Source organism: Ambystoma mexicanum, chromosome 2p (genome assembly GCF_040938575.1).
Source record: "Ambystoma mexicanum isolate Mex_15411 chromosome 2p, UKY_AmexF1_1, whole genome shotgun sequence".
Lineage (NCBI taxonomy): Eukaryota > Metazoa > Chordata > Amphibia > Caudata > Ambystomatidae > Ambystoma > Ambystoma mexicanum.
Genome location: NC_090923.1, coordinates 172,803,240 through 172,828,788, shown reverse-complemented (window position 1 = coordinate 172,828,788; position 25,549 = coordinate 172,803,240). Strand labels below are relative to the sequence as shown.

General features: G+C 44.6%; 1 protein-coding gene across 4 annotated transcripts in view; it reads left to right on the top strand.

Moving 5' to 3' along the window:
* Positions 1-25,549, top strand: part of IFT122 (intraflagellar transport 122) — a 1,464,758-nt gene that overhangs the window by 1,261,469 nt on the left and 177,740 nt on the right. For 2 of the 4 annotated variants that reach the window (XM_069643447.1, XM_069643449.1), the window contains exon 27: positions 17,473-17,558. In XM_069643447.1, the coding sequence (XP_069499548.1) occupies positions 17,473-17,558 (86 nt within the window). The remainder of the gene's footprint in view (positions 1-17,472; positions 17,559-25,549) is intronic. The other 2 variants (XM_069643448.1, XM_069643450.1) reach the window with 1 other exon arrangement.

Sequence of the window (25,549 nt, the reverse complement as noted above, 5' to 3'; positions counted from 1 at the left end):
ACTTGAGATTTCCATATCAGAGCCACTACTATTAGGCTCGCTGCTTCTCTGCGCACTTTCGCCAGTACCCTGCTCATCATTATAAATGGCGGGAAGGCGTAGAGTGTCTGCTCTCTCCAGTCCTGCAGGAAAGCATCTGCCCCGGCTGCTGCTGGGTCTAATCTCCAGCTGAAGAATCTCTCTTTCTGTGCGTTCAGTCTGGACGCAAACAGATCTTTGTGAACTGGTCCCCAAAGTTCTTCCAGCCGTCTGAATATTCCCCGCTCCAGCATCCAATCGCTGGAGTCTGAGAGGTATCTGGAATTCCAGTCCGCTATCACATTCAGCGACCCTGGAAGGTATTCAGCTACTACTGAAATCCCGATTCCAGGCAGGAGTGCCAAAAATCCTTGGCTATTTCCGCCAACAATTTGGATCTTGTCCCACCAGTGATTTATATACTTGACTGCCGAAATGTTGTCCATTTTCAGCAGAATACAGGAGTTCACTTTTCCTTTCGTAAAAGCCATACATTGTCCTTTCGGTGGACTAAAAACATGTTGCTCACACATTTTGGGAATGTTTCACATTGCTCTATCGCTTGCTTCTCTTCTAGCTTCTGTAATTCTGCGTGTAATAGCCTTTTCTCTATTTGTGTCGCGGCTAGAGTACGGGGTGTCTGACCTTGCGTGGGGGTCTCTATAAACTCTATGTGCATGCCTTTCACTGTCTGTAGAACCCAGGCGTCGCTGGAAAGCATACGCCAGTTCTCCCAGAATATCGCTGTCCTCCCCCCAACTGGAGGGTACTTGCAAACTCTCACCTGTGGGGAAGTTGTGTCCTCTTCCCTGTCCTCTGCCTCTCCTTCCTCTAGGGAAACAACCTCTTGGTGGAAAGAATGAGTCTGGTTGTCTGTTCTCCCAGTAGTTATTTCTATTTCCCTGAGGCCTTCTGAACACTAGGAAGCGCCCTGTCGCTAGGCCTCTGAACCGACCGGTCCCGCCAAAATCTCTCTCGGGGGATATTTTCTTCATTGACGCTTGGGCCTTCTCTAGGGAGGTATATGTTCCCACGAACCTCCCCATTTCTTTGCCAAATGTGTCGCCGAACAAGAGTCCTTGAGCCACCCCGCCTGCCTCATAAAATGACAGATCTCCTAGTTTCTTGTCAATTTTGAGCAGGAGGCCTCTTCTGCATTCTGATGAAATCGCGCAATTAGCGTTGCCCAATAGGCATATGGCCGTCTGCGCCCAGTTTGCTAGGACTGCTGGATCTACTTTCTCTCCAGTGTCCTTAGCCCGCTCTGCTAGGTCCATAATTCTCGCTAATGGACCAGCTATGTCAAGGACTTTATCCTGGCAGGTTTTCCAGGAATGGTCAATCCCTTTCCTGGGGTCTCTGTTTGACTTAGAGACGAAGGAAAGCATTTTCGGGTCGAGTTCCAGGGCTTCTGCTACTTTGCCTGGTAAGTCTGGTCTCGGACACTCCGCTCTCATCCTCTGCCTGACCTCCTTCTCTAACGCTTTACGCAGCCTCTGCGTCATGTATTTCGCTACCCTCGGTGAGGGCACCCATTCAGATGACCTGGGATTTCTTATCTCTTCAGGCTGGAACATATCAGAGGTTTCATCCTCTTCTAGGTTGTTCCGTTTTCTGAGCATTTCGGATGAGGCTGGCTTTCCTCGTCCCCTCCATTATCTGCTTCCTCTTGTGAGGAGTTCAGGGATACCTGTGGTTCCTCTTCGGGGAAACCTTCCTCTATGTTGCCCATATTATCTCGTGGGTAGGGGGTCTCGAGGCTCGGCACATGCGAGTTTCTCATGAACGCTTCCCTTAGTTTGCTGAAAGCGTCAGAAGCCTCTGGGGCCATTGTCCCTGCCCCTTCCATCTGGCCCGGGGGTCAGAAGATTCTTTGCTCTTCCGGGCCTTATTACACCCCTTTGGGCCCTTTGCTGTGACCCTAAAATACCTTAGAAAGGTATAGTGGCACGTCCACTGATCCACTCTGCGAGGCTGCACCTTATCTGCACCAAGTATGGGGTTGTGCAGTGTCTTTCAAGGGACTCTTTCACTATCCCTTGTGTAAAGTTACACTTTATAATGCTTTTATCCAGCGAATCTAGGTGATAGGACGTGAGAATCTAGGTAATAGGACGTGAACTAGAGCTTATTCCTGCTCCTTAGTGAAGCGATCGTTAGTCTGCTTCAAATTCCTCTTGCCCACGGAGCTTCCCGTGTTAGGCCCCGCCTCCCCAAGGGTGGGGGCTCCTCTTTGCGAGCGTTTCTCTCTAAATGCTAATGGAGGGATTTCCTCTATATGCGAGCTGTGCTCGCTCGCTGTCTCCGCCCCCACAGGGGTGGGGGCTAGAGCTCTTTGCATACGCGGCGGAACATCGGAGTTCCCACTCGCGTGCTCCTCACTCCCAACGGTGGGGGCTACTTCAGCTGATACGCGAGCTGGAAGGAAAGGGTTTTCCCTCTCGCGCTTAACTCTGCCTCCCAAGGGTGGGGGGTTTACTCGCTCCTGGCGCAAACACAGCGCCGCGGGTCCTACGAACTCTGTGAGGGGAGTCTGCAGGCCCCTGAGGTGCCGGATAATGCGGCACGGGGCCGCAGATTCCTCACATCTAAATATTCAATATGAATATAAATATAAATATAATGCTCCGCCGCACGCGCACTTCTGGGGTATATTGGTATCTTACAAGCGTTAATAACTATGCCAAATCACTAAACAGATGCAACATATCACGGAGCATATATGAATTGATTACTTATCTCTGGAGAGCAGGAAAAGAAGAGGAAGGACAAAGGAACAGGAAGGACTAGGTCACATGGCCAGAGACTAAGGGACTACAGGAATGATGGGACTTGAAGTTTCTTTAAAAAAAAAAAGAAAAAAGTTAATTTTGAAAAATTTTGAAAAAGAAAAGTTTACAAAGTTATTATTTGTTGAAACTGCTGGAGAGTGAAAATTAAAAGATGAAGCTTAATACTCGCCTCCGTCTTGACATAGAATTGGAGTCAAACGGTTTCTCCTTCGTCACACTACTTGTAGGATACTCTTCCCATTTGGGGATTAGACAATTTAGAAGTGTTCATCTAAATGCCTTTGAGACTCTTGAGTTTGCCACCTTCCCCCTGAAAAGCCATCACATTTAAGACTTTTCAAGAAGACCAAACCCAAGGAGGGTTCCTCCTTAATACCGATGGGGACATCAGTGTTGAACATTGTGGCTTTGAAACCTTTTTTCTCGGAGCCCGTCCTTTTTACAGAAATGTTTAATACTTTTATGGCGAGACTCTTGTTGCCCCGAATACTATAAAAATATTGCAGAAATGCAAATCTGACCTACAGAAGGTGAGATGTTTTTTCACCATCTTGTCCACAGCCTAGACATTTGCTTCAATCTCACATTTTTTACAGGCTATTAAAGCATATAGGTTGAGAAAACCAACAAGGATGAGGGTCAAAGCCTCCACAAAGAAGGTTTTCTGTGCCAAAACAATTCCTGAGTACACTGCTTTGGCCAATTCGGCCAAATGTTCTACCTGAGACACTTCAGGCCCAGGCTCTGTATCCCTCTGTCCTACTGTGCTCAGTTTCCTGACCAGTAGGGACCAGTGTAAATACATTTGACAAAGTGGCAGGTGGTCACAAAAGCCCATTGTAAGTAGGAGTTACTTCTTAAGGATTCATTTTCACCAGAGGGTGACACCTCTTACCCCCACAGACTCCTTCTAGAGATTGAAACATTTCTATCACTGAATGGCATTTAAGCCTTTTCAGAATATCAGAGAGGCTGGTGATTTTAATACTGATACTTTTAGAGCCGCAAGCAATCAGGGACTTAAGATCCATTCTGCACTGGTTGTTTCTAGATATTTCATCTTGTTGGAAACTGCCCACATGGTGAAGATTCCAGAGATCTTGAGCCTCTTCAGCATGGGGATTAGCTGTCATCTCTCAACCTTCAGGGTGCCTAGTTCCAGTGTTCATTCCTAATGAGGATGTGGAAGTTCCTGAGGTCCATAAGGAGAGCCAGACATTATCAGTACCAAATGTCTTCCCTTTGCTCTGGAAAACATCCCCAAAGTGTTCACCAAAGTCCTAGCTGTTGTGATGGCCAACCTAAGTCTTCAGGGGATTAATTTGTATTCCAGCAAATTAGAAAAGGTCCCTTTTATTCCCAGTTCTGAGAGTTCCGCTTCTTGTGACTATTCTCAATACTGTGCTCGAGATGATCTTCCCTCCCCTGGTGAGGATGGTCACAATCAAGAACACCACATAGATTTTCCCAGAAAAACATCATTCAGGCAGTCTGGTTTCAGAAGACACTGGGCCGTAGACCTCTTGCATTCATGTGGTGCCCTTTGGCATGGCTCAGTAATGCAAGTCAAAAGGACCAACATTTGAGATTCTCAGAACTAGCTGTTGGATGTTTCTCCATAGCTGTTACAGGCCCTACTCTGGTGGCCTCAGAGTTCCTTTCCAGAGTCCTCCCTCTCTGGTTTCTGTCACAATCGATGCCTTGGAGTACGGTTGGAGGGCTCACTGCATCACTCTGCAGGTACTTGGCCTTTAGTCTGCACACAAAAGAAAGAGCACATAATTGTGAGGCCCATATCTTGACCATGAAACATTTCAATTTCAAATTTCTTCATTTTATAGGGCTCAACTTGGTCATTGCTGGCATCAAGATGTTGTAACTGTAACGGTGTTGGTGAAATCCAAATAATTGAACAGCAGCAGTCAGAGCACAAATAGATTAAAACAAAGTCAGGACTGGATAAATAGCCACGGTTTAAGGGCTTTTCAACGGAAAGAAGATTATGAATACAATCTACAGAATTAGGTGAACAATTCCAAAGGGTGGCCAATAGCACAGAGAAAGGCCGACCAACATGATGGGCAAGTCAAAAAGAAGGAACTGCAAGAAGATTAGCAGAAGTAAATCCGAGCAAGCAGTAGGTTTGGTAATGAGAAAATGTGGCAGCAAGAAAAAGTGTCCAGTGAGACTGCACTTAAACTTTCTGTTTGCAGACTTGAAGTTGCCACTGAATAGCACTTATTGCCAGGTAAGTATGATCAGCTAAACATAAACCCATTACCGCCACGCATCCAACATTCAGCACACACTGAATACAGTTAATGGAAGACCTAAAGATAAAAGTTACAATAATGAACTTAGAAATTAAGCTGTTGATAACTCTCCCTTTAGCAGAAAAAGAGCAAAAGTGCTGTATATGATGCTAAAAATGAAGATGGAACAAACATGCCTGAACCAAAGAAGAAATGTGAGGAAATAGTTGGAGAATCATCAAACTCCATTTTAAGATTCTTAACAATCTAGGATGGCCAACATGATGGAGGCCATGTGTAAGCTTGATGAAAAGGGGGCAGGTTTCAGTTTTTAAGCAGTAAGGCGATGGAGGTACATTCAAGAGTCAACTGCTTGGAATCACCCTTCGCATTTCAATTGCGTCTCTAGACTGCTTCCACTGAAGTTGATGCACAAAAGCCTGCATCATGTTGCGTGACCCACAGTACTTAGGGTGAAGGGTGAACCTGGAGAGAGGTTTGGGGTAAGCAGCAGTGGCCAGCACAGGTAAGTGGTGGTGGCGCAATGGGAGGACAGAGTGCAGGGCGAGGGGGTGCCTCCCAAAAATGACAGGAGGAAAGCGGGAGGCATAAGACCGACCTTGCTGGGACTGCCTTCACAGGCTGCCTTCTGCAACATCAGTCTTCTGTATCCAGTCTTCAGATCTACATCCTGGAATTTAGTAGCATTCGTATGCCATTTCGGCATCAAGACAAGTCCCTATTCTTTGGGGAAAGGTATTCATATCTACGACGCAGGTCGAATGAGATGGGTATATGCCTCTTGGGTTTGTGAGAAGAAACATGCTTCTATGGGATGGACAGAAATTCACCAGTGAATTACTGCTCTTTGGGGACTGTAATTCAATCTTGTGCTTGGCAAACACGACTGGAACCACAACATGAACTGTTTTATTGAATATGAACTTGTGATTAGGCACAGATAATGTTGGATTGAGTAAGAGACAGATACAATGGGGTTTGAGGTTTGTAAGTAATCACATATGCCTTATTTCATTCCTTAAATGAAGGCCCTGACGAAGGCTATCTCCTTTTCAGATAAAAGTGAATAGTCTAGCTGTAATCAGTTGGCCATAATAGTTTGTGGTGTTACAAACCCAGTATATGATTTCTAAGTTGAATTTATATGCAACAAATAAGGTTGTGCATTTCAGTGGTAATATTCTAAAGAAACATTGCGTTTTCTTTGTTTTTTGCGTTTATGTATTGTTCCTGTATAGATCGTGGTAGCCTGCGATGAACGGATGTTGAATGTAATTTGTATGTTGAGAATGAATGCAATGGCAATATTTGCATTTTTGGTTTTAGTACATTTTATTTACAATGATTCTTGGATATGACAAGATAAATTATCAGTGATATAAAATATATTTTTAAATATAGTTTTGGTGGACTAGATTAATTAATTACTAAGTACATGGGTATGCACAGTATAATATTTGTGTTCCTAATTACGACACTACTACCCTACGAAACAATCCTTACAAATATAAAGTGTGACAAATCCTCAGATGACATCCCTTTTCCCCTATGTGTAGCCCCTTCTTTTAAGGCCAGGGAGTTGAGGGCGCTACCCGGTAGTCTCCCGGTGGGTGGTACTCACCGGATGGATCTCTTGAGGAGGGAAACCCCCTTTTAGATTATTGACGACCTGTGGGAGTACTTGGTATCCCCATAGCCCACCTAATCCTAACACATCTTCCTTCACGCTTCCAACAAGCATTTTCCCTAGTGTTATATGTTTTTTCCATACCATCAATATGAGAAGTATTTGGATCAGAAAGAGTGTGGACTCCTCAAGAGACATGTATCTCTTAAGTACTGAGAAGAAGGAGAGACCAATTGACTCAATGGAAGACTTCAAGATCAGTACTGGGATGAAGAAGTGCAGAAGCATGAAGAGCACTCATGAGAACTTGAATGGTAGACGAGCCCTCCCTGGTGGAAGCAGACCGGAGTGGAGAACAGAGAAGGTTGTGGCTGGGGCACTGCCCTGCAGGCACAGATTTTCCTATCCGGTCTGACGGCAAGTGGAATGCACAGTCGACAGGAGATGTGCAGCCCATGATGAACCAAATGCTGAAGAGCAGGCACAGCACACAGGAAAGCAGCAGAGGCCATGGGAGGCCCGAAAAGGCACAGAGAAGTGCCTGCATTAACTGAAGAACACCGGCAAGCCCCTTTGAGGTACCTGGGTTGCCGGGACGGTTAGTGGGCCTTCAGATAGACTGACAAGTGTCCAGACATGTGTCAGGGACCTACACCCTTTTATGAAGAGTAACCTGAGTCATCTTCATAGTCACAGTACCTGCAGTATAGTGAACCAGGTCTGCAGCACTAAAAGGGGAAAATACCATGCGTCTGGCACCCATACTCTTTTATGAAGAGCAACCCAAGTCCTCTTCATAGTCACGGAACCTGGCAGGACAGTGAACCAGGGCTACCGCAAAAGGACAAGAGAAACGCACAGGTTTGGGACCTACACCCATAAGATTGGGAGTTCATGCGAAATGTGAACGTTTGAAGTGCAAACCAAACCAGGAGAAGGGAGGCATTTCCTCCTGGAAATATTGCACTATGAATTGTGAAAGTAAAAGGGGAAAAAAGCAAGGGGAAGGGAGATATTCCTGCCTGCAGTGTGAACTGCATACTCAAGTCTGAGAATGGCTTGGGGGAAGGTAGTCCTCCCACTACCCCCCAGCCTTTGTTAACCATGAAGCCAAGAGACATCAGGACAAGGAAGCAATACCTCCTGGTGTTGTACCCCATGAACACAAGAAAGATCAGGGAAAGGAAGCCCTACCCCCTGGTGGTGTATATCGTGAAGCCAAACAGAAGAAGGCCCGGGAAAGGCAGTCATTCCCCTGGCACTGTGAGGACATTGAGAATAAAATACCTGGTGAAGGAAGGCATTCTCCAGGGACCCAATAGTGAAGCAAACTGTGGACAGTAAGGAATGATGTTTGAAATGTGACTTTGCTTGTTGAATTTGAACTGAGACCTTTACAACATCACAGGCGGGAACTTTGTTTCCTGGGAAAGGTATTGAGACCTGGGGAAGGGAGTCATTCCCTCAGGCAAAGTTCCCATCTATGATTGAAACTGTGGCTCATCGTCCAGAAGAAGGGAGTCATTCTTCTGGGCCAGGAAGATCCACTACCTCTTTTATATTAGTTACAATTGTGAGGGACAGACGTAGGCATTTTGACACGACGGTGGACACTTTTTTTTTAATTGGACATCCTGACGGATTCCTTAGTTCCTTAGTAGAGGCAGGGAAACCCCTCTTAGAGTTAGGGAGAGATAGGTTTCCTCCGTATTTTTCCCTAAATAAAAGTTTATGCCAACAAGCATGCCACCTGTGTGTCAGTCTCCTCCTTCTGCACCCTTACAAAATCCACACAGACAACTCCATTGCAATGTTTTATTTGGACAATCAAGGGTGCGCCAGCTCTTGCCCACTTCGTAACAGGAGTCCAACTTTGGGTCTAAGCTTTGGTGAAAAACCTGCCAAGGAAGACCCAGGCGGCTCATGCCAAATCGTCGTCGATGATCGAGATGGTTGCGGCCGATCTCTCGAAGGCCAAAGGGGCTGACCCTGTGAAGGTAGCCTCGACTGCACCCAGAGTATCCCTAGCCTCGAGGTTGGAGGGCTCAGTCACGGCGGTGGAGTGGACACCGGAAAAGAGGATGCCATCGCGAAGTCCAAATCCAACCTCTTAGGATACTGGATCTAGAGGACGCAAACTTCCACGTCCCCATCCACAGGAAGCATCAAAAGTTGCTACGCTTCGTGATGCAAGGAAGACACTATCAATTCAAGGCCCTTCCTTTCGCCCTAAAGTTGGCACCCAGGGTGTTTACGAAGTGCCTGGCACCAGTGGTGGACCATCTAGGTTTACAGGAGATACACATGTACCCATATCTCGAGGACCGTCCAGCTGCTGGCGGATCAGGGGTTCTCTGTGAATTATCCAAAGTACTGCTTGATTCCATCACAGAACGCACTGTTCCTGGGAGCCAGGCTTAACATGGTCTCCTGCCTGGCATCGCTCTCTGGGGAGAGGGTAGCGGCCATTCTGGGGAAAGTACAATGGCTGTTATCACTGAAGACCGCTCCGTGCGGACCATCAAGTCGCTGCTCAGCATGATGTCATCCTGCATCTACCTTATCAAGCTCCGCAGGTTACAGATGCAACCGATTCAAGAGTTCCTGCATCCTCGCTGGATACAAGTGTCCAGAAGCTTCGCAGACAAGACGCCTCTCGATGAGGAGTTTCGTTTGACAATAAGGTGATGGGACGTCCACTCCAACGTTGCCCGGACCACAGAGTTTCAGAACCCCCCCATACCGGGAGACGGTCACCACGGACGCTTCCCTGGAGAGTTGGGGAGCCCACACTGGACGTCTACATGCCAGAGGTCTGTGGTTGCCAGAGGAGAAGGATCTCCACATTAATACCCTGGTGCTGCGGGCAGTGTTCTGGGTCCTCCAGTCATTCATTCCGTACCTGACGGACAAGATGGTAAGGATCTTCATGGACAACCCCACCACAATGTTCTACATCAGGAAGCAGGGGGGTACCCGATCCCCTTCACTCTACAGAGAGGCGCAGGAATTGTGGCACTGGGCCATCAACCAAGGGATGTTACTTATCCCCGTTCACCTGGCGGAAGTCAAGAACACCATCTGCGACTCCCTCAGCAGGGAGTTGCGCTCCTGCCACGAATGGGAACTCCGGCAGGATCAGGTGGACCACATCGTCCTCAAGTGGGGCAGACTCCAAATCTATCTTTTTGTGATGGTCGGCAAACTCCAAATGCCAGAAATTTGCCAGCAGGTTCCACCAGCTGAGGAGCATGGGGGACGCATTCTCCTTCCCTTGGAAGGCCTGTTCCTATACACGTTCCCTCCGCTCCCGCGAGTCATCAATCAACTCAAACAGTGCCGATGCAGGTTGATACTCGTTGCCCCGGCGTGGCCGAGGAAGATTTGGTACCCGGACCTTCTCAGCCTGTCGACGTCTTCTCCGGACAAGCTGCCAGTGGTCGCGGATCTGCTCACCAGAGCGTCATCGACACTTAAGTGCTACAGGCACAAGTGAAGTGTTTCGTTACGTGGTGCCGGTCGCAGAAGATCAACCCGCTGAGGGTCTCGGCCCTGCAGCTTCTTCCATACTTGTTGTCCTTGGCCAAGGCAGGGCTGGTTCACGCCTCTATCAAGGTGCATCTGGAAGCTATCTCCCGCTACACCAGGTCTCCAGGACGATCTACTCTTTGGTCCCACCGTCTAGTGAAGGAGTTCCTCAAAGGACTGCTTTCATCTGTTCTGCCGTTTAAGGCTCATGCCCAGGTGTGGGAACTCAACGTGGTTCTGACGAGGCTCATGGGGGCCACCTTCGAGCTTATGCATCAGGCCCCTCTCAAGTTCCTCTCATGGAAAACGGCTTTCCTCGTGGCCATCACCTCTGCCAGGAGGGCAGGTGCTGTGAATGCACCCCTCCTTCATGCCGAAGGTTCTGCCGGAATTCCACCTGAACGAGCCAGTGTTCTTTCTGAAACCTTCATCACCGGCTGAAAGGACTTTGGACTCGCTGGATGTTGCTTGTGCTCTGAAGTTCTACGTGGCTCCCACAAAGAGTTTTCAGAAAACGTCTCAACTGTTCGCGAACTTTGGTCCTGTGAACCATGGGAAAGGCTTCCATCTCAAGTTGGCTCTTTGGCTGTATCACACCCTGTCATCGTTTTGCAGACTGACCGCTGCTGGCCGTCCGAGAGCCCATTCCATCAGAGCGATCGCTGTGACGACAGCGTTCCTGTCTCGTGTGCCTGTTCTGGACATCTGCAGGGCTGCCACGTGGTGGTCCATGCACACCTTCACAAGATTCTACTGCGTTTAGAGGAGAAATACAGTTTGTAACTGAAACTTTTTTTTTTTTTACTGAGGATTCCTGGCCTAACGACGGGGAATATTCAGGAGCGTGTGAATCCATGCCAGACCCATGCTGGAGAACAATAGTTACATGTAAGTAACTTGTTCCTTATGTGTCAATAAAGTTGAAAATATTAAACGTTACATGCTATTCTGCCCTGCCTATGCCCATTTGTATCGTTTATGATATATTGATACATTTTTGTGATTTTATGGTATCATGTATATCAAAATCTATTTTTGATCAATGCAATATTGGTGGGGAAAGGTCAAATTTATCCTGTAGTCCCTTCCTCCAACATGATTAATTCACAAGGTGCTAAATAAGTTCAGGCACAGCGTCGACAACCTTTATTCTGATTACTCGGAACTGGCCAGGCCACAATTCGTCCTCACAATTACTACTGTTATTGGACAAGTATCCTCCTAGAGTTCCTTTGAGGTAAAACCTGCTGGCCAAAAGGATTCATCGTTCTTCTCTCCCGACCATTGCTCAGCTTGAGAACTTGGTACCGGAGGAGCTAGTTTATGCTCAAAGGAGTATTTCTGGGCTGAACATTTGCGGCCAGGAAGGATTCAACAAGTGAACAGTATAAATGCAAGGGGATGTGCTTCTGTCTGGGCTTTATAGAGGGACATAGAAATACAGGGTCTCTGAGGGGTTCTCCAAAATGTTAAGAAGGATAAAACAGCCTTACGTTTGTAGCCATAGAGTACAGCCCCTAACCATTTGTCATTTTCTTAGACATCAGGCTCCCGCTGAAGGCATCAAGTGCAGGGCCTCTGGTCTGGGCAATGGTGGATTCTGCATTATACATTCTTGTTGATCCACCGGCATTCTCTTTTGTGTTACAATGCACATGTGAGATTGTATTTTTGCGAATCTCTACTCCCACACATGTTAACACTCATGAGAACCTCTGAGGTGCTCAATTCTTTTCTCACTGCAAGAAAAGAAAAGCCTAAAAAGATTTGGTGATTTGTAATGAATGTATCCCTGCGTTGTTATACTTTTCTGTGGAATGTGATGAGCTTCTCCCTCTTTGTAGAGCATTTACACTTGGGAACCTGCCCTTATATACTCCCCATTTGTTCCTATTTGAGGCTTTTCCTGTACACTCTGTGCGATTCTCTTCTTAGCATAAATTCTCCATCTTGGAATCTACCTCATAATTTGTAATCTTTTCAAAATGATACCACTTAGGAAAGCAAATGACAGAACGCCTTTAACAAATGTTTCAAATCATAGGTGACTTTCTCTTTCTTTATTTTTAAATATAAAAGACTGACCAGCACTGTGGCTCTATAGAGGAGTTATGACGGTTCTTGTAAGGCTAGTCGGCTCTCATAGGACCAAAGGAGCAATCTTGATTCTTGATTTTGCCCTCATTGAGAAAAGACCCCTGGACGTCTTTAGCTTGTCTTCAAAGAAATCAGTTTATTGGTCTGTGTTCTTTATTACAATTTTTTAAAACTGTTTGTCTGTTGATAGAGTGCATTATTAATGTGTTTTCAGGCGTGAACATTTCTGCTAAACTTCTGTTAGAATTCTGGAAACCTCTGCCTCCTTTCACTATGGTCCTAGTAATATCACTGTTTAAGAAGTGCCCCCAAGTGTGGTGGCCATGCAGAAAGGACCGTAATAAAGCCTATAATGACTCTCGGAAAACAACAACATGGATGAGTGCCCCAATTCCAATCAGATGCTTCACGTGATTTAGAGAACGAGGTACAGCATCTCCAGTATATTTAAGGTCTCCTGTGTATACAATCCAGAAGCGGCCCCTTTGGAGAAAGGGCCTCTTCAACTAAAGCTGCTAGGAGACAAGCTTTAGGTAACAGGGAGCAGATTCTTCTGTCTGCCAAAACACCATGACCCAGAGCTTTCTGAACCAGCAACGGCAGAACTATCTCTAAACTGCCATACCCATTGCAACTATTACAGCTCGCAGATTATGAACAGCTGAAAACTTACTTCAAATCCAATATGCCCTGTGACCACTCTTGGACTGGTGTTCGACAAGCGTGGGAAATCGACTTAGTCCTCATTCTCATATGAGGCACACTTAGGGCCAGGGCTGGCAAAAGAGACGCAGGGGCTCCAAGCCCGTCCTATGCCGCTTTGACTGTGGCCTTAAAGCAACATGTATTAAAATAAATAATTACAATGTAAAATAGCATAAAATCACCAAACTTGCTTTCGAAATACCACCATAAAGTCCATTATAACCAATAAATACATCACAAATAAGCACATAATGACCAGTTGCATGATTTTAGAAATACCCCCTTAGGCGTCAACGGAAGCTCATCATCGTACGATGCTCAATTTACTCTTGCTGCGCCATCCTTTATGCAGGTAGTTGGACACAGAGAACAGTAATCCTGGCCAATAAGTTTGTTTTCAAAATACTTTTTGCCTGATTCAGTGTTAAAACCTTGTTGCTAATTAGCCAATTCCTTGCATTCTGTTCATGTACACGTTCATAAATGGACATAGACACATAAAGTGTGTACAGTTTCCTTGGCCATCTCACATGAAAACCATATGTCAGAAGACTGTATATTTCATTATTTGAGTGTTTTATAATCTAAATAATTATTGTATCCACTAATTAGTATTACAGTAAAATATTATTCAATTAAGTAGCTGTTTGAACTTTTGCAAAGCTGTTATTCCTGAAATCATGTCTTGAATGCTTCCTTTAGAATCATTGGCAAGTCCTGATTAATACCGTTAGTGTTTCCAAAACTGTATAAGACTAATCTTCATAAGTATTTCCCTTACCTGTCTAAGCCATGGTAATGTTGCACGGCTCTCCTTAACTAGTATGTTTCCAATGATTACTTCTAAGCACGTAGCTGTGGGGAGAACCAACGTTTTATCCACTATTGTATTGGTTTCAAAATGCTTGGTTCTCTTTACCCGGTCAATCCCTGTACAGAGAATTGGTCCAGTTCCAGGTATGGTGCTAGATTTGTTGCTTAGTAAGGAAGCTCAAGTAGCTGCTTCAAAAATGTATTTTTGCCATGCATCAAAAGATTTATACTGCTCTGACTCCATAATTCTGCTCCATATACAGATGCTTAACAAGCCTTTGTCGGGTAATCATTTAATGTCAGGATTATAGCTAAATTTCTGAGCGAAACCTGTTTCCAAAGCACTGCATTTTGCAAGGTGAGCATTACTTTAATTTATGTGCAGGTGCCAGCCACTGTTTTTAGCAATACTAAATCTGAGGTAATTATGCGCACCATAATATTTGCCTTGTCTTTATTTCCAAGCCCCTGGCTTTGTATCATGCTAACCCTGGCATCTTAGCACCATTTTCTAGTCAACCACACCTGCGCTTCGAGACTTGGAAAGAAAGCACAGGCACTGGCCTCTCATCTGTTCTCCACATATTTAACCAAATGAAAGTTCTTTAGGGTGTAAATGGTTCACCCCTTGGCCCCCCTCTTCCTGATGCTGACCCTTCTCAATTCTTAGCCACAGTTCACATTGGATGACGGCTTCACACCTGGATCCCCCTCTTCTGGGCACCGACCCCTCGCATATCGCATTCCACAAATTATATAACAGTTATTTTCTCAATGAAATTTGGCTGATAGCTTCACACCTGGGTCTCCCTCGTTGGGGCTCGGACCCCTTTTGACTGCCAGTACCTTTTTGCCCGGTTTACTATGGTTTTTCCACATATACATTGGGTGACAACTTCACCCTTGTGTCCCCCTCCACCGGGCACAGACCCTTCTCGAATCTCAGCCTCCCTCCTCCGAGTTCACTATGGCTTTCTCTTATCTTTAGCAGGATTTGCTTGCCTTTGTTTCTCAATGTCTTTTCAAACAGTTCATAGTGGATATCCCTCGGCTTGGTTCACGTTTGTCAACACACTGTTTCTTGGGACTTTTGACTTTGCCCCTCTTCTCTGGCATCACTCCTTTGGGTTCACTTCTGCCGTTTCAGTACTTTTAATATTGTCAGGATTCACCTCCCTTTTACTTTCACCATGCGGGATTCACTTCACTTTTTCTTCCTAACCTTTTGTAGATCAAAGTCTTTCGATTGTACAGGGATTTTGCTAGACCTCCTGTATGACCACTTTGACCTCTCTTGGTGGCTCTCCTATGGCCTTCTGGTATCTTTAGTTTTACTTTATATGGAATCGACCAGAGTCTTTCGAGTTAGTACCCATGTGGTGCTGGTTCCCTCTGCAGCTGGTCTTTTCTTCACACATGTACAGTTCTTTGAACTTCTTTCAACTTGCCACTTTGCGACTTTCATTCAACACAGCCCGGTTCTTATCGGTTCTCCCTTCGACTCATGGGCTGTGATGAACTGCTTGGCTTTTCTCTTCACTGGAGTCAAGGCCGGTGCCACGGTCGTGGGAGCTTCCCTCGCTCCTGCTTATCAGCGTCGACATGCTGTGGGTACTACCGGCATCTGATGCAACACACCCCGTGTATTGTCCTCAGTCTTACGATTCCTTCTGTAGTGGTTACGTGGGTCAAGGTCATGTCTCTCCTTGTTAGCCTCTCGAGATTTGCCGCCTTCTCCTCCTTTTGAACTGCCGGGTCTGGATAGCTGTCTCGCTTGTACTGTGCTCTGGCGCCACCTTTTATCCCTGTTGGGAAAGGAAAGGACCGTCAGGTGTGTGTGATTCTGGTTAATTGCCTGACTCTGCCTGGCCCTTGTGTCGGGACATGTCAGGTAAACCGCTTTAGTGTTAAACTTTTGTATTTTATGTTGGGAGAAAGAAGGTGGTAGTTTTTCGATATCCTATAGGATCGGAAGGGAAAGAGGTGATTGTGTCGGAAAGGGGGGAATACGGGGTATAGAGGGGAAGAGGCGTTGCCTGGGATTATAGTTCTCTTGCCAGGGATTTGGGTATGTTCGGAAGGGTGAGATTTGTAGGGTGTGTGGAATAAACTGGATTGACCAGGATTATTGTCAGAAAATAAATAGGGGGTTTGTGGGAACAGTTGTTTTGTCTGAGCAGGCTGGGAATGCAGGAAATGATATTCAAAGGGACGGGATTGGTAAGGTTGTGTCAAGGTCGATTGGGTTTTCGGGAAAGAATAATCATCGGGACTTGAAAAAGAATGGTATTCAGGTGGAAAACAGGAAAAAAATGACTCTGGTAGTTGTGGGTTTTAAGGGTAACACGGTTCCTAGTTGGTCTACTAGCATTGCCGGGGTGGCAGGATTTTATTAAGGGTGCTTCTTTGGTTGTAAGGGAGGTGGATGCAGAATAACCAATGAAAACTTCAGGGACGTTGTCCCTGGTACAATACTGTATGTCTCTTGGGTTATTCCCTCAAGTACAACCCCGGGCTTCCCCATTCCAGTGAGCCTTTCTCGCTCTTTCACCCCTAGAGTTGGGATCTGAGTGGATCAGCCCTTCGTTGGCTACCTGAATAAGGGTTTCTTGTGATTCGCTATGTGAGATACCTTCAGGTAATTCACACTGCACAAGGGTTCAGTGAGTTAAAACACAATTGATCATGGTCAAATGTCATTACGAGCTCGTCAGTCAACCTATGCATCTCACCACTGATCTCTTACTCTGTGCTGTTCTACTATAAAAGGCATGCACAATCAGTGAAATCTGCATCACTTCTGCCCTACTGTAGAAAGGGCTTTCTTGGAAGATTCCTTCTATTCATGTCCACCTAACCTAAAGAAAATCATTGAAAATCTGCTGGAAATAATTATAATGCCCCTGCTGCTTGTCAAACAAGACTCCATTGCACCCAGAGCCTTCCCTGCTCCAACCACTCTGTGCTGCCACAGGAAAGACCTGACTTGCTCCACTTTATACAACAAACACATCTACTTTATCCCTGATGCATTCAGCCTGCCCACTCGCTCTGCTCACACACAATACCCGATCGTTGGCATACCAATCAGCAATCACCTGCCTCGCAAACATCCAGCTCCCTCCACCTGATGGATCCATCCATCCACCCCATTCACTCACAGCAGGCAACCTTGAACGCCAAGACGCCCTAGCAGTATTGATTGTTGCATATTACAAAATACTACTAACATTGCACAAATGGTGTGTACAGCACACATTTTTTTACTTTCTCCAGGACACAACTATGTAAGAGATTGCAAATAGAAGACACTTGCGGTTGATAGACCGTGTGTAGTCGATCAGTTATAGTTAATGTGTCGCTATATATATGAATTGTTGAAGTTAAAGATGTTCTTGGGATATGGAAAAGACAATAATACTGATGAATGATGCCAAGGAATAGATTATTTTAATGTCATGATGCCAAGGAATAGATTATTTTTAATGTTAAGTGTTGGGTAGTGCTGCTTTACCACTCAATTGTATACTGTTTGATGACCCTTATGTCGGTATTTCTATGTTTGTGCCTCTGTATTTAACTCATCCAAATCTGTAGCATCCTTTATTTATTTAACAAGAATGCTTAGATGCTCAGATGCTGAGGCTGGACGACAGCACTGATAGCTTGGAAGATGATCCCTTCACAGCCAAACTCAGCTTTGAGGTGAGTGATATTTTAGATAACTGTTTTATTTAAAAAAAAATTCAAATGTGTTTTAATGTGGTAGGTTTTATGATCTGCAATAACTTAATGGGCCTAAAATGAAATGCAGAGCATCGACATTTTTAAAGTATGTTGCTATTGCTTGCCACTGTCAAGTGTAAACAGAAAATGCCTTATATTGTCCTGTCAGGATAGAAATCCTGCGAACAACAATATAATTGGCAATATGAGATCAAAATAGCTTTTACGCTGTAATTGGCCCACTTCATTGTGCTTCTTTTGTACCTCAACTAATGAGTGGCAGAGCCCTAAACTCTAACCCCAGAGATCGCCACAGTCTTTAATCTCATGTTAAATGAAGAAGCCCTCTGCAAGATCTCCTCGATTGAATCATTTATTGGAGCAGTGTTCATTTTTGCAAAAGCTGCTGCATAGAGTGTCATTGTTAACTTAGTAGACACTGACAGTTTGCCAGCTTGTGCTGATGAGACCTTTGCTGTAAGCATAAATCTGAAAAATAACTTGATTCAAGACATGCTAAAAATGTATTCCCAACATCTGTCTGAGTGATCTATAGAATGACTTAATTTCCGGTCTTTATCACAATGCAAACAGGATTCCTATTCAATTCCTAGGTGTTTCGGCATTTGAACCCTGAAGTCTAGACGGAAAATTGTATGTCCAAAATTATAGAATGCTCACTGTGCACCAACAAACTCTTCACCAAGTGATAAATATCTACTAAACTCGCTAGTTCCTTTTGTTGCCAAGCTACAGAAGGTAAGGATTAAGAACAGATTTGAGGAAAAGAAGAGTGAAAAAATGTTTAAAGTAGCAGTGGAAAGACCAAAGACGTTATCCACTTTTGTCTCTCCTCCATGTCCTGCCTGGACTTTGAGAAGCTATTCATCTCAAAATGACAACTTTGATGTGAGCCTCATGGACAATAGCCCACACTTTGCTTCTTCCATGTCAAGACCACAGCCTTTAGACCGTATTTGCTCAAGCCAGAGTAATGCAGATGTCGATCTATCATCGTTTACAGCCCACAATCGATATTCCCTTTGTCACCATCAGTGTTTCCACTGAAGTGAGGTTAAAACTTGCTCCCTCGACATTGTCTCCTAAAAGAAAACCTGTCCCAGCAATAAGAGCGCCAGCACAGGAGAAATTGTTGTTATATATGCTGGTGCAGCAGTGCTTAATTTGTGGCGGCGTTTGCCAGGGCTCAGCCTTAGGACTTATTTCTGAGCCCTGGCACTTATTTTGTCAGATTCAGTCTAATTGTGATGCTATGCTGGCAACTTTATTATTAAATCTCATTCACATAAAAAGCAGCAACAGTGTGAACTGGCCACATTCTCTTCACCCTGTGTCGGCACATTGTTATTCATGGACTTGATGACCCACAAGACAACATAGTGGTAGTTATCCATTTTCATTAATAACAATGAGTTGGAAGGAGGCATTGCTGGGTGCTTGTGCTGGCCACACACAAATACTTCTCCAGTCCTTCTGCATAACATTGGCACTCCTCCACTACTGCAATATGTTGCATCACTACAACATTAGTGTGGGCTGGCAACAAGAGGACAGTCATCAGCCATCACCACAAACACAGGGTAATGCCACTGCCTAAGAGGAGGGCATTTCATGAATGCCAACCTATACACAAAGGTTTTACTGCAATGTTTGACAGACAAGTTGAACAGTTCAATCATATTTTTTCCTGCATTTGTCAATCATTTAAACTTAGTAGGAAACCAAGTTTGCTCGTTTTGCTTTGGATAGATGGTCAATGTGTTCCGATTGCCACCTATACAATCCAAGCAAAATGTTAACAATGATGATGTGTTTAAAAAGGCACTTAAACATTTGTCTTAAACTAGTATGTTATGTTATTTTGTTGTTTAGCATCTGTAAATTGCACATCTGCCATGGCTAGTGCATCCATCACCCAAACTAGCCAGTGGGAATTGCAGCGTTAACCCTTAATATGCAGGCACTGTGGGGGAACAATCATGGGTTTTGGCAGCAGTGGGTTGGGAGTTGCTTGCCCGATGTGTCCCATGTGGCTTTGAACATATTTGAGCCCTGGTACTTATTTTTTAACAAGTTAAGCACTGCTGGTGCTCTAGCAGTGCCGGGTGTAATTCAGGACTAAGGTGTTGTGTTGAGGAACAGCATTTCTCCCCAGGTTGCCCTCAGGTTAAGAAAGAAGAATGTCCTGTATTTTCAGAAGTTACTTTTCAACATCACAAAAATGCATGGTGTTAGGGCAACTGATTTCATACACCTCCTCTGCCATTCTTTTCCCCCCTCTACTCCTTTGTGATCAGCACCATCTCCTGCTCCAGGGGTGCTGCATAGGGTTGCATGAGCTGTTGCTCTGCAGAAACTGCCATCTTTCTAGCTGCTTCACCCTTTGACATCATTCAGATCGCTAGGTGTTCGAGGATTCTGTGCCCTATTACTAAGTACACTACTTGCCAGATGGCCTTCGTCGTGATGGCGAGGACACTTTTTGCACCACTTGAGATGAGGGGCAAGTTTACAACAACAGAAAGAGGCTCAATATATAAACCAGCCCCATTGTCTACACTGGGTCTTCGGAATATTCATGTGACTTTGGTATTGTTTGATGTGAATATTCAAAAAGCTAAAAAGTAGTAATTCCTTTGCAACCTTATGGAGGAGCCTGCAAAGACAACTATGACCATATGGGACCTGTGCTACAGATTAAACGACAGCCATGAAGGAAGGCAATGCAAATGTCTCTACAGCAGACATTTTCAAAACAGCCGAAGACATAAAGATGGCTTTGGTAGATAAATGTGGTTGCAGTGCTTAGTTGAAGTGTCCTTAAGTCTTTCCCATCTTGATAACCTAAGTGACCGAAACCCAAGAAAGAATATCTGCAATAAAGATGCAGTCCACTTGCGTTCCAAATCTCCAAAACCGATATGGCAAACCCTAACAACACAATGAAGCTATTGGAACAGCCAACTCTGATGCTCTTAGACCTGTTTAAATCTGCAAAGGAGAGCAGAAGCTTATCTCAGTCCCTATGAGAGCCATACAGTGTTGTTCTCAGCAAAATAGGCATAGAGCCAAATTGCTTTACGCTGTGCTGACCCCTCATGAAACCAGCACCATTTTCTGCCTTACCAAATATGGTGCTTTGATTTCTTGATTCTAGTTGACACCAAAGTTCTCAATAAAATACAAGCAGTTGGAATTCATCAAATCATATTAAATAAAATAAAGGCCAAGCAGAAGGAGAAACACTGCTGTAAACATTAGCTGGTTGTGCCACATCATGGTCAAGATCAAAGGTTGTGACATATATTTAACTTGGTGTCACTAGGGACTTATCATGAATTTTTGCTGCAGAAATAGCATTTAACTTCATGGGTTCAGAGTTTCTTTTCTGCACATTGAAAAAGGTGAACTTCAGCACAGCTGTGCTATGATGGGTTAGACCCACGTGTAATAAACTGCTGATTAGAATGAAGAAAGTAGGATGTATGTCAGCCAGCTAGGAGACGAGTAGAGAGAACAGACATTTTTGTCTGCTCTCCCTTAACCAACCAGCATCCTTAGGAAAATTATAGCTGACTAGACCATTGCAGAGATTGGTAAGTGACCCGCAGTTTCACTGAATGCAGAGGATGTGTTAATCTTTATGAAAAACCCAACATTGACAAGATCTGTGATGTTCAAGATAATGTTCAAACTAATGAGAGGTTTTGAGTCTGTCCCTGGATTACCCTAACTTGATGAAAGCATGCCTGTTCCTGCTTAGGAATGTATGGTCTGGACCCTGTGACTCCCACAGACAACCCACACCTTTGGGAAACTACTTCCTTTTGACTATTTAGTAAAAAGAGTAAACGGGAACAATTTGGAGCGCTTACCTAAGGCACAGCATATATGCACATATCAACAAGCTTTATTGCTCCATTATTTGGATGAGTGAGGGAAGATGATACACATAATAAAATGGAAGACTAGGTGGAAGAACGAGAAACTGTAAATGAAACTAATGACAAATGGCTAAATACATCTTAGTTTGCCGAACACATATAGGTCAATACAATATTCCAGTTCCAGTTCCTCTGTTTCCTGACATTCAATCTTTCCCAACTGATTTGGATTGCCTTTGATCCCAAGTTGGGTTGGAGAACGCTGGCTTTAAAGATGAGCTTGCCTACTGCCTCTATAAAAACGTTAAAATATAGAACCTGCATATGTTAAGCGTCAAGCAATTCTCAGAGGCTGACATTCATTTTGTTTGCAACTTCTACTAAGGTCAAGCATGTACAGTTGAGATCTCTCCCAACTACCTTAGGTCTATGTCAGAAAGTCCTGGGACTGAAGATGACTGTTCATTTCATTGCATTTCAGAAGTTTGTTGATATCGTTATGTTGCCAGTCATGCTGGTCGTTGTAAAAGATTCAGTAGTTATTGCTAATGGTGTAAGGGCTGAACTCTCTCACTCTCCATACCCGTCTTTCATGGGTGCATAGCAACCAGAAGAGGAGTGGGAATATCTAGATTTGCAAATTTGTGAGTGCCTCGTGTTTGGAAAGCAACCCGGCACAAGTCAGTACACACAGTACTGCCATCCTATTCAAACTTGATGTTTATGTAGGCACTGAGTAGGCATTTTTTAGCCTGGACACTGGCTCAAACAAACAACACATCTGTAGTGGTGAAGGTGCACACTTGTGATGATGCATAGACCCTTAATCATCCCACAAGCACTCCTCTTCCTGTAGGCACAAATGGGTCAGAAAGAAGAGGAGATTATAAAATAACTGTGCTTGAAAGTGAAAACACTGATTTCCTTCCTTTTAGTATCACTTATTGAGAACTATATTGTGTCAGACGCTGAAAGGTTTTAATCCTATTAAGTATTTTATGGCACTGTCTTTTCCACCAATCTTGAATTAAAAATGTATTTGAAGAGCAAATCTGAATAAAAGCACATACATTGTTACAATTATAGCATTCTATTCCTAATACAGAAAGCCTTTTCCATGGTCCAGGAAACGACCCACGACGGATCACATTACTGTGAGAAACCTTAAGGTGTCTTACTCGCTACTCCCCGGAGATCTGTTGTCCAGGTGGCCAGGACACAGCCATTGCTATTGGATCCAGTTCCTGGGGGTGGACCAGTGGGGGCGGATCACCTGGGCACGAGGGGTCATCCGGGAGTAGATGTGGGACACAGAAAGTTGAGATGCAGTATTCTTTTCCTTGTAAATCCTTTTCTACATCCTATCCAGTAGGATATTTAGAAGCTCTACACCCTCTTTTCCAAAACAAACACTTTCTTACACTGTAACAGACAACAGACTAACACCAGAGCCATTTACCTGACATGTTCAACACACGGGTCAGGCAGGGTCAGGCACAACTGACAGCCTTTTACCTTCCCCACAGCGATAAAAGGCAGAGCACGAAAGCCCACTTTCGAGGAAACATCTACACCGAACCTGCAGTTCAAACGGAAGCGAAAGGCGCGAGACCTGGAAGGACAATGAAGGGGGAACTGCCCTTGCCCTTTTCAACTTAGACCCAGGAAGCCTCTGAGAGGGAAATCATAAAACCGGGAGCTACAGCTGGCGTGTGGAGGAACAAATGTCAACGGTGCACAGGCACCATCCTTGAATCCAGAGGCAAGACCAGCCATCGGGTTCAACACAGCCAGTGAGTCGAAGGGAGCTGATAGCAAGCCGACGTGTGTTGAGCCCAAGGTCGCAAGTGGCAACATTAGATGAACACTGAAACCTGAAACAAAGAACTTGTGTGTTTTTTAACTTTTTGTGAAAGCCCAGAAAAGGGCCAGCTGCAGAGTGGTCAGGCTCCATAGGAGTGCTCATTCGAAGGACTCTCGCTGGCCCCTTTTTGTGGCGAAATATACAAGTACCAGAAGGCCCTAGGCAAGGTCAAAGTGAGATGTCAGAGTGGTCCTACAAAGGTCACATCAAACCCTTTGTACAATCGAAAGTCTGACCCATGGCGAAGAGAAAGCTAGGGGAAGGGAACCTTGCATTCTGATGAGATTGTGAACCGTGAAATAACGCAAGCGTGAACCCGACAGAGGGATGCCGAAAGAAAGCTAGGAGAATTGAACCCATGCTTTTTGATGAAGATGAGCAAATCTCATGAACTGTGTTAAGGAAAGGCCGTAGTGAACCTGACGGGGGGAGGCCCAAGTTACAAAGAAGATCCGAGCACGACAGAGGGAGATCCTAGGGGCGAAGAGCAATTGCCCAGGTGTAAAAATCACTGAAGGAACGTTTGCTTGTTTGTCATTGTGAATCAGCTGACCTTCCAAGGCAAGAGACTTTTGCAGAAAAGAGATTTAGCCTGAGAATGTTTTGATATCGTTGAACTGGAACTGTGAACCTCGTGCTAACAAGGCCCAGGAGTGTGCTGTGCTCAGAAGTCCAGTATTGTCAGGTGCTTGAAATGTGGGGAAGGGAGACCCAGCCAAACCATCCTGATTTATCATTTTTGTGAACACTTCTTTCTTTTCTGCTGAACATTATCCCACACTCCTTTTGTAACTTACTAGTAAGGATTGGCAATATTTTTTTTTAGTATAGGCCTTTTTATTTGACAAGGCTCCACTAGGACTGCCTTATTATTATTTGATGGTCTTAGCTTGCTCCCATCTTCACTTTAGATTTAGATAAGGCATTTTTCTCACCCCTGCATACAGTTTCATAAACACCCTTAAACTGTGATCACTTGTCTGTCTTTACTATTGCCATCATGAGCTCCTTACATTACCTAACCTGAAGATATGTAAAATGGCCACTTTAAAAGATTGTTTCTTAATAGCTGTGTAATTTGGGTAAAATTTTGCACTAAAATTGCAAGTTTTGTCCTATTTAGCCACATTCCCTCCTAACGTCGAACATTGTGCGCAAATATTACACAGCACTCTTTGTAGGGCTTATATACCCAAATCAAGCGGGCATCTTTATTCTCATCTGTCTTTGACTGTGACCCTGTAAGGAAAATTAAAAGAATCACGTTGCTGTTACACATATTGCACATCATTTTTCGCAACTCCTGTGTACAAGTCATATCGCATACTACACAAATCATTGTACATCAAAATGACCAAATTGCTTGAAATTGCTGGGTGCAGTTAATGAAACTGCCAGTGTTTTAATGATTATTATGTCACAATAATAAAATTCCAAATCAACTCACCTGAGTTGATATGCAGTAGTCCCAGAGTCGAAGTGTATTGTGGTGCAATTACAGTCTCTCAAATGTCTCTTAGATCGCCATCTAGCCACATTTTCTGTCATGGGAGAGGGTGAGAGGAAGGTCTGACCTTCTCTCTCTCTCACCCTCTCCCATGACAGTTATAATGGTGTGTCAGTCCATCACTGATCAGACTATAGGCCTCATCACAAGTTAGGCGGTATCCCTTCAGTAAATGCGCTAGGATACCGCCCAACTCTATTAGCGTTACTTGAACTCGGTCCGGCACAATTTTCCCCGGATCCCGAGTTGCTGTGGCGCTGTTAATCCCCATTTATTGTGTGGCTTTTTGGCGCTATTACCGCCGGCAGTAATGGCCAGTGGTTATAGCACTGTAAAGGGGCAAAAAGGGGACGGAGGTAAACCTCCCACTTTCCGCCCATACTCTGGGAATGTCATTTAACGTATTCATGTATACGTTTTTAAAAAAACAGGACGCAACACGTACCCATTTATTAGTGGGATAAAGTCTGTCAGCAATCCATCATGTGTATATCTAACCTTAGCTGACAGATTATAATATAATATCTAGATAATGTTCACAGCATCAGAGGGACACCCATCATCAATACAATTTGCCATCATTTCAATCGGTTCACAGAAGCAAAGGCCTTAGATCAGTGGTGTCCAAACTGTTCTATGCTGTGACCCTCCAAAGCCACATCCGCTTGTATTCCCTATATAAAGTATTCCCTAT